At 38.7% G+C, this 10,469-nt stretch overlaps 1 protein-coding gene across 1 annotated transcript; it reads left to right on the top strand.

Moving 5' to 3' along the window:
• The first annotated feature begins 1,574 nt into the window (after window positions 1–1,574).
• LOC119648544 lies at window positions 1,575–7,446 on the top strand. Its single transcript, XM_038050313.1, has 3 exons — window positions 1,575–2,908; window positions 2,964–3,142; window positions 7,037–7,446. The coding sequence occupies exons 1-3, from the start codon at window positions 1,575–1,577 to the stop codon at window positions 7,375–7,377; spliced, it is 1,854 nt and encodes a 617-aa protein (XP_037906241.1). The 3' UTR covers window positions 7,378–7,446.
• The last annotated feature ends 3,023 nt before the right edge of the window (window positions 7,447–10,469 follow it).

Here is a 10,469-nt window from a genome sequence, read left to right as displayed (position 1 = left end):
ATCGCATAGTTCGTTATTGAAATACAGAACAACTTATACCCCTATCTTCAAAAAAAGATGTTTTTCTGCTGACACGCTAGAGGATGCTGCGATCATCTTAAAGAAAAATCTGCTATACCTAGTCCATAAACCTTAGGTTTCTTAAAGAAACGCATGTACGGCCTTGGTTTCAATTCTTGTCCTTTTAGCGAAGCTATTCGAACGTCATTCAGACCGATAAATACGAGCTGACGCGACATCTGTGTGTGTTGGTTTACCTTCCCCGAGGATCCTATTAGTAGTTTTTATAGTGCAGGGAGGACCGTACAAGGGGTGCTGCCTCATTTCATTACCCGCCGCTCTTGGCCCATTGGAAAACAATGTTCAGCGGCTCTCGGATGAGGTCGTGTGAGGTCTTACCCAATTATGAAACTTTGACCTGAAGCAAAATGCGGCCAGGCTGCCAAAGCTTCATTAGAAATCGATTGATTTTGATTTTGATAAGTTCCTTACCAATAAATTTCGATGCCCCTTTTCCGATGATAAATCGGGTAAAAAGGGGAAGCGTGATATGCGGGGTGTAGAAGTTAGTAGCTCCTCCAAAATAATGACACCTTCTGTGTTCTCCTGACATAATACTCAAGCCGCCGATATTTTAAATATAACAAGTCGCTTCAGGTATGGAAACTTTTGTGTATTGCTTATATAAGTATTTTTAAGTGGGAATTTGCTCCTTTTGTCAAAGTATTCACTTTAGTATGATACTGACATTCAATGTCGTAGAATGCAATAAATTGGCACGAACGTGGTAACTTTGATTTATCATGATTCTGTTAGTAATAGTGCGATTTCCACCAAACTTAGTGGTATCGTGTTCTAGCAGCTTACTGCAAAACCTCATGTTTGGAGGATAAACTTAAGGAAGTTCCCAGCCAAATTCCTAAAAAAGATACCTATAATGAATATTGTATTATTAACTTTATCTCAAGAGGTATCTGTATGGACACCTCGGCGCAAAACTGGGACGTCTGGGGTCCCTTACTAAGGCAGGCGTAGACCGGAAACCAGTTGTTGCGTCGTTGATGATGATGAAGATCCGTATGGAGTGTATTTGGAAGCGTAGATACCATGTGCATGGACCACCATATTTTTTTCAGATATTTGGATTGGCTTATTTCTGAGAAGAGGTCCTCGAAGTAATTGGCCCTTTTCTAACTCCCGCACTCCCACTCCACTGCATGCAATGGGATTCAAAGGTCCCACCTTTCTACCAAATTTCGTAGGAGTAACCATTTCTGAGGTAATAGATGAGACAGACAGACAGACAGACAGTAAGCCGATTTTGATAAGGTTTTGTTTTACACAAAACCTTAAAAATGCACCATTCGCCACGGCCCTGTTATTAAAGACAATTATGTAAGATCCCAGGAAATCAAGTAACAAAGGAAAATTAACTCCACAAACCTACCTATTACTACTTCCAAATGGTACTAATTATTGTCCCGCATACACTTATGTATTTATCTTGTGTGTTCATCCGGAGCTAGCTAAAATTGAAATTCGATCGAATTAACTTCACTTTAGTTCTATTCAATATGTCTGCCAGAGTGTTAATCTTTTTAGTGCTTTTCCAGATTCATTTGTGCTACAAGAAAAATTCGCAAACTATCTCCGTCGATTCAGCAAACTTGACCAAACTTAAAGAAGTTTTTCGTTGGATATTGACACAAAATAGTGACATTTACGAAGTCAAGATATATGATAATAGTAGTTTGGCTACTTCTGTTAATGAAATGCTGCGGTACTCCCAAATCCCACGTGTTGTAACTACCAAAAATACGAAGCGAAAATATCAATCTGCCCCCATTCAATTTCAAGACAATTTCCTATTTGTGCTGTTTTCCGAAAATGTCACGTTTGTCCCGATAATTATTTCAGAGGGAATGTCTTTACAGCACTTGGTCAATCGGTCGAAAATTCTAGTGGTACTTGAAAGAGAGGTGGACTTGGTGGACGTGGAAAATATGTTCAGAAGTTTATGGAATTCCGCAGTTCTGAACATAATTGTGCTCCAATTAAAGTATGATGGTTCGGTCCTTGCTTTCACCTACAATCCATTTAAAAATCAGTTTCTAGTGAAAATTGAACTGAATCGTAAAGCAATCTTTTATCCGGACAAGTATCGAAATATGTTTGGGAGGAATTTAGAATTGATCACTTTCCAGATAGTGCCAGACACTGTGAAGATATTTTGGAAGGATAGTTGGATTTGGCTGGGCGTTGCAGTCGAGATGGCACCGTTAATTGCCGCATATTGTAATGCAACCCCTGTTGTTCTAATGCTGCAAAATGCGCCGTATGGAGTGGAGCTGTTCGCAAATGAAAGTTTCTCCTACGTAACTGGCGGGGTGGCTCTGAAGATTCAGAAAAGTAAGATTTTAATAACACCCCAACGAGGATTTACAGGACCATCCCTTCTATTTGATCACACATACCCATTTGAACTGGGAATGAAAATAATTTTGGTGCCCAAAGCGCGGATTTTGCCATCCTTTTTGATATTTTTCGAAAACTCCAAATTAGGAGTTGTAAATTTGGTACTGATATCGATGGTGGTGGTAGCTGTTGCATTGAAGATATCTCTGATAATCTTGGGATTTCGTACTAATGTACAGGATCTGTGTTTTAAACTTTTTGCAACGTTCATGTCTCAAGGAAATGTTGGTTTGAGTGCTATGTTACCCGTTCGCATAATATTCGCATCCTGGCTTCTATTTTCCCTGATATTAACTGCAACCCTCAGTGGTGAAATTCTACATAGTTTTATTGTCACTGTCTATGGAAGAGACATTAATGATCCAGCGGAGGCTCTTCAAATTCCACATTGGAATTTTTATACATTCGTTGACTATGTACACATTTTAACAAAGTAACGACTCAGTTATTGAGGTTGTTCGCTTATTAATATCACAAAATTATTTCAGGAAAAGATCCAATTTTCAAAAGCTCTTCAGTAAACGAGTTCGTGGACTTCCAAAAGAAATATTGTACGAAAAAGCATTCAATGCTACTGGATATGATGCGTTTATTGTTTCAGAATCTGTAGCGAATTTCATCATTGCAAAAGTTGGCCAGCATTCATATCATAAAACTAGGGGTATTGGTAAGTACAATGCGAATATTTTCTAAGAATTTTATTCATGTTCGAAAATCAAGTTGTACAAATTTAGAAGATACGTAAGTTGTACCTGATTCTATTGAAGATTTTTATGGTATTTTAGATAAATATCGTCCAAATGTAAATAAGGTTTATTGCAAGGTGATACCTACAGTTTTGGGTTTAAAAACTATGACCTCCGCATACGTGCGAATATCATGCTGGGCCGACTTATGAGAATGGCAGAGTAGTAGAGACGACGGTTCCGCATTATTCGCCGCCAATACTGACGTAAGAGAAGGTTTGAGGGCTTAGGTTTTCTCGTCGCCACTCTGCTACTCCGAAGGTCTGTTCTCTGGCTGCTTGGTATTGTTGCAGTCTCAAGTGCAACGGCCTCAAAACTCAACACGATAACTTTCGGAGTTCCTGTCGAAGACGTTGTCCCAGTACCTGCGCAGTCACGTGCGTTCAAGTCAGGAACGCCCTGATGACTGGGGCTGGGCTTTGGAACTCAGCATTTCATGCATTGGGGCTTATGTTTGCTCGGGAGCTCACAACCTTAGCAGTAGACTTTGGGATCCTCCCAACAGTCTTCGAACAAATGTCCAATCTGCCGACAGTTCCAGCAGACCAAAACTAAGTCACAATCATGAATTTCAGACTGAGGATTTGTTGAGATGCATTTTAAGTCAACACCCTCTGCAGATTCAACAGAATGGCTGTGTAATTGCTGAGAGAGCCTGTTCGAGAGACGCTTCTCTGAAACTTCGCTTGCTACATTAACTGACGCAGCTCATAAACCGTACTAGCCAGAAGTAGAGATATCGCCTTTGAATTTTACTAACTTATCTTCCGTTAAGGAGTTTTCTAGCCTATTGGCTACCGAAGGCCCAGATCAAGAATATCCCAGTCATATAGAGAATCCTTAAACTACTGGCAAAAAGCCTCATGCAAAGAGATTCACTTGATTCGTCCGACAGACTGGTGGTAGTCCAGTACCAATTTACTGCTCTGTCCCTGAAAAGAGTGTGTACGTAAGTATACAGCAGACCAAAATCCTCCTGTAGGATTGAGCACGCCAAAGCTTCCACGCGGAAAAGGAACTGGTTGATAGGCAAGGATGCCGGGGTGCCATCGCAAACCCGATCCCAGGCTCTCATGATAGTGTAGACACGATCCGCTGAGAACGTATTAAGCGGTCATCTTCATCGTCGCCAAAATCATACAGGTACAAGTTCGTACAAGTTCTCGAATCCGGGCCTATCGTCACGTTCATAAAAGTTGACAGTATGTGTATCGTCATGCCTGAAAAAATTGCCTATATTCCGTCCATCGTCACGTCTGCATGTAAAATGTACTGCATGAGTTGAAGTAGGTTAATGTTGAGCTGCCTGATGGATATTGACCTGGAGGGAACGCGAGGGAAGGCGACGCTGATCACGTGAAAAATCATCTTAATGATGGGACATGTTACAGTTGCTTAAAATCGAGACAAGATCACAGGAATAGCTCTTATTTCTAGGTCATCCTCGGCCACTCAAAGTGGTCGTTCGTCCATCGCTATATGAATTAGGCAATACACCAAAGCTTCAAAGCTCTCGACTAATTGATATTGTTATATAAATTATTAAAAAACTAAAACGAAATGTTTCCTTGCGACCTCCCATTCATTTTTTGTGGCATTGACGACTGGTATGTTATGATGACGTCATACGTATTTTAGAAAGCATGAAATTCACTTCAAGAAGACTTTTGGTAGCGTCAACAGGGAGTATATTTGGTGTGCTCTATGCAGGAGGAACATTCTGGAGAAAATAAGAGCTATTATCAAGGTGACATATGAGGAACGTCACGTATTGTACCGGAGTAGATTATCAGATGGTTTTAAGGTCCAAAGCGGAATTCCTTAGGGTTGTATCTTGCCAATTATATATATTTCTTCTTCTTCTTATCGGTGACGTTCTTTATGTTGCCTTGTCTGGAGGACCTAGAGGAGTTCAATGGGTTACGACATCTTTCCTCATACAACTCGACTACACGACTCGAATCCATTTGCTCTTTCACCGGCCATGCACATTGACCAATTGATTTGGAAAGGGAAGCAAGTAGAGTCAGACTGAAAATGGACACCAGCAAAACCAGCAACAATGTTCTCAGTCTAATGGGTTATTGCAATCTTTCTAGAGCATCGAATGTGAAGTGTCCGGATCCCGGTGGTTAGAGCGCTAGGATTTCTCAGTAGTAGGTTGCGGTTTAAATCCTACTAGTGGCAGAGACTCAGCTGTGAATGAGAACCTGAATCAAATTAGGGTAATAATCTCACCACCAACATCAAGTTGATATTGCTGTGTGCTAATGTTGTTTCCGTGTTGCAATATAGGTGTAGCACACCATACCGAACTAACTCTGTTACCCAAAAGCTCCAAGCCAGTTGTGTTCTCAGATGTGTGAGAACGTAAGGAATGAAAAACAAACGAGTAAAAGAAAGTTATTTTATTCGTTAAATTGAATTTCTACCAAATTTTAAGTTTACACTGTTCTAAAGGTTGACACGAAGTGTTCTAATTCTATTCTGCACTTAAACATTAACTTTTTGTTTTGTCAGCATTTTCAATAGCAAAATATAAATTTCAAATTACATTAGAAAATAATTTGATGCTTCAATCCAAGATAAAACGGTTGTTGAAGACAAGATAGATATTATGTTTCAATAAACAAACTCCGGCAGAAGAATAGAAAAGAATTTAAAACGATAAACAATCTAACGTGAATTTAAAACAATATGCAATTTTGAATGTATGAAAAAGAGGACAGATCACTTGTGCGTGACGTCATGTGGAATAGTGCAGGGTGTTGCCGTAACCAGCCTTCGTTAGCGTGTAAAGGAAGAATGATGATCACTTTTCCCTTCGTTTCTTCGTGCGTAGAAAACCTTTTCCCACCCATGCACATATTGGGCGAAGTGATCATATGGTAATCTGAGATCACCAAGTCAGTCAAATGCGGAGGCTAGTACAACATATTCCATCCAAACACGTCCAGGAGTTGCCTCATGCCATTAGCGGTGTGGGATCTGGAATTGTCGTGCTGCAGGCTGACTCTGAATGGCCCGCTTTAATTATTTTAGGCTCTAATAGTATCTTGCCGCATTGATAGTATCCCCTTTAACAAGATATTCGATCGAATTAATTCTTTTATGGTTCTAAAAGACGGATGCCATGATTTTTTCATTGAAATCGTGGTTCCGAATTATTTCTTTGGCGGAGGGAGGAAAGGTGTAATACTACTGTTGAGACTGTCATTTAGTTTCAGAATTTTCAAGTATGCCCCCATAAACAGTTTCTCTTCACAACAAGGTAGTGGATGACGGCGCGAATTTCGCATTTGGTGGGAAATTGGATTGATATGTTCCGCAGAAGATGATCCTATGTCAAGAGTTTTCTACATACAAATTTCAAATTGGTACCACTCTGAAGGGGACACCACATAACCTTGCGACAATATTTTTACTGGCTTTGTGAATCTTTACTACCGATACCTATGCAAAAAATCGGCGGTAGTTAATTTTCGATTTCGAAAATGTTGGCTGGGTTGACAGTCCGCCTACGCACTTGCCTTCTAGTGCGCCTTCCGACTTTCGGGTTCTTACTTTGTATACATTTTTCTGCATCGAGTCATGCTGTTTTCTCTGTAGCAGCGCTTAGAATATTATGGAAATCCAGAAGAATAATACGACTGTGGCGCTGCAAGAGTTCATTACAATCTTCTTTTCAAAGTAGCTTGCTTTTTCACAAGGTCTATTGTACAAAAGTATTTTCCTATGGATTTCTATTTGTATATAATATTACCCGCTATTATCTAATTTCCAAATTATCTATAGATTCTTCCTTCTAATTTCAGTCCAGGACTTATACTCGTATTACGTCAAACGTGGATCACCGTTCTTCACTACATTCAATGGATTAATACAGAAATTGTTCCAGTCAGGTTTGGAAGGACATTGGGCTCGGAAAACGACATGGTACGACCATCAGCTTAAATTTAACACCCAATCGAAAAACGCGTTAACCTTCCGTGAATTTTTGAAAATATTGAAAATGTTTAGTATTTGCCTTAGTCTTAGCGTTGTCGTTTTCATTTTGGAACATGCTGTAGTCCTTTCGAAACGTCTATTTCGTAAAATTAAATTGAGAAATTGCAAATTAATGAAAACAAATGTTAAACAAAAGCCAATCCATTAAAATGGGGTAATCACGGTTTTTTGAATTCAACAAAATTTGTTTTTATAATTCACTTGATTGAAAAATATAAATGAGGTCTTTGTTTATTTATGTATAGGAAACACTAGATTCTCATAAGAGCAAATAGCATGATTTTGAAAATGTATCGTGTTCTCAAACTTTACATTAGTTGGCCATAAACAGATATGTTACTCACCGGCACATTTTGCTGTAGAAATTAATGAGTATTGTACTATACTTAAATGAAATTAAGACAAAAATGGAAAATTGGAGTTAAATGTTATTAAGTTAAATGACTTTCTTTAATGCTAAACTCAGAGGCAAAGTGCACATTTATTTAGAATCATGTTCAACACTGTTGAGATATTTTTACCAATTAAGACAAAAAAAGTGAACTAGAAGTGCATAATTTTTGCATTTTCGTAATGTCCGTGGCTTCCGCATAATTTAGTTCCCTTTGACCTGTGACGAGTAGATGAGAGATTCATTTCCTTGTATATATCATCTTTCCTTTTCTCCTACTTACTTCCATTCTCCATTGCTTCCCTTTGAATTCCTTTTTTTGCCATCCCGATATTCACTAATCTTAAAATAATAATTCCAAAACTATCATTTTTAATTTTCCTTTTTACAATTTCATCTGCAAACCCTCAAACTTTTAAATTTTCTAGAAAAACCTAAAATTGATTTATATATTTAAAGATTTCAATTTTAACATTTTAAAAGCGATTATTTACTTTCCTCGATGTTGTTTACGCATAGATTTAATCTATGCAATATGATTATTCTTATTATTATATACAAAATGCGTTATTAGCGCTTGTTTCTGACTAAAGCGAAATATTAGGGATGGTGGAATCTAGCTGGATCACTGTCTGGTTAGAGATACTTTGAGCTCAACAACTTAAACCCAGTGCGCAGGAGAGTGTCTCCTTAGTTTTTGGGGAACATGGAAAAATCACGCTCTTATTTAGAAAGTTTTCGCTTATCAAAAGAGGGTTTCAAGGAATTTCTGCAGAATAGATAGTTATTTGATTTTCTGTGATTGCTAAATTGCAGTGGTATAGGGACACTAGATCAACCAATATTCGGTATTAAATGTGTAGTGTCCGTGGCTTAGCAATAGGAGCGGTATTCCATTCGCCTTTTCTGAGGCCAATTTGACCAAATAATACATTCAATAATGTGGTCTAGTCGTTTTGTCCTTGTATTTCTTCTACCTCTGTAGTTTTCCCAATTATCCCTCTTTATTTCACAATTCCCATCCCGTCGTTCATTCAATTGCATTGGAATGACCAACTCATTAAGTTTTCTTATTTTTTAAACAATCCAAGCACTGGTCTCTTTCTCTTAAATTTCATAGTCCAATTTCAATTAAACCATTTCAAATTCTATTTTTTTATAAACTTGCTCATATTGCATATTATTAGGTGTAGGCTGACGATTGTTCGTGGATGAGGGAGTGGCCTGACTCAAACTTCAGCAACTGTATAGGCTGCTGTTGACGTTGAGCTCGGCATGGCCTTTTGAGTTCAAGGGCATGGACCGGGAACAAAAATTAGCGAGACCAGGCCCAGCTGATCGTTGGATAGCGAAGCAGCTGGATCGGAGAGTTGAGTAAGTGGAGATTTTGATGTTGGAGTGTGAATTGTGACGTAAATTGAAATTGTGGCTTGTGAATAACCAGATTTTGAGAAAAGGAAAGGCGACTCGTTTGAAAAGTGTGTGCCGCACGCGAAAATTATCCAGACGGGGAGCCGGTAATCGTGGTAAGGGCTCCAAAAGCGATAATTGATAAGTTAGAGGATGCTCCTTTTCGTCGTGGATGATGTGATTCCTTCCATATCAGCGACATTGGGAGCAGGGAGGACAGGCACTTCGGTGGTCGGGGTGGTACCGAATCAAGAGAGTCGAAAAGAAAGTATTGAAAGGATAGTGCAGTACAAGCGATCACAGTCAGATTCCTCACAGGTCGGCACCGCAAAAGACGACCGGCACTCCCATGGAATTGAGGGCTGTTAGGGAGGACGAAGAGGTCAACATCTGTCGTCCGCTGCACCGCTGATTTCTTAAAGACCTCTAACTCAACACTAGCTCCGAATATATGAGTCAGCTTTAGAACTTCATTATGCTGTTTTTAAGTGTTTTATTGATTAATCTGACTGCAATAGACGCATCTCGCATCTATCTTCGCTATTCGGTATGAAATTATTAATGGAGAATCTTATTGGTTGGTTAACATCTCTTGGCTGAACCATTGAGGCAATGATGGATACCTTTTCATGTCGGCGTGTGGTAATAATTGCGGCGTTATAACAAAGTTTACGTATATGCCTATGCAGGTATCTAGGTCGTAATAAGCTTTAGAGAAGAACAGTGAAAAACTTTATTCAGAAAAAAATAATTAAAACATAATTTGTGAAGAAAGAGAAGAAAAAATAAATAAGGAAAGAAGAATTGTAACTGTCGCATCATATAACAGGATTCTGAATCTGAATAATCTGATCTGAATATATATAATTCAAATATTACTGATAGCTGGCCAGCACCAAATTCGGTTGCTGGATTCCTTTGAAGGGAAATGAATTCGTGGATGTTTCTTTTTTTTTAATTTTATTTGTCTTTTGTATTTATTCTTTTTGTTCATTATAGTATCTTATTACCTAATATCATTCTAGATCATCGAATTTTGCTTTGGTTTCCATTTGTTTATTAATTTTTATATTAATTTTAACCCTTCCTATAATTTATCGTTTTATTATTTTATTTGTTTTGTTCTCCATGATTCTGTTTATTTCTTTTCCTCATTGAATGGGGTAACTTCAATATCGTTATTATAAAAATGCAATGAACTATTCCTACGCACTTCTGATTTGATGATTTCCTTTTCCCTGACTCCTTCCTAGCGCCGCAAAGCTCATTCCGGCAAGGGACACCCTCCAATAACATGGCCTGAGGATGTCAAGGTTACACAATACATTTGAGGCAGCGGAAACAATGATCGAATATGTGATTCGTCGTGGATCCTTCTTTTCGATCGCGGCGCTCGGCTCCGGAGTTTTACGGCTTCATGCGTGAGGTCGAGTCATTTT

The sequence above is a fragment of the Hermetia illucens genome, chromosome 2 (genome assembly GCF_905115235.1).
Source record: "Hermetia illucens chromosome 2, iHerIll2.2.curated.20191125, whole genome shotgun sequence".
NCBI lineage: Eukaryota > Metazoa > Arthropoda > Insecta > Diptera > Stratiomyidae > Hermetia > Hermetia illucens.
The sequence above is the reverse complement of the archived record's forward strand: the minus strand, read 5'-3'. Positions and strand labels throughout refer to the sequence as shown.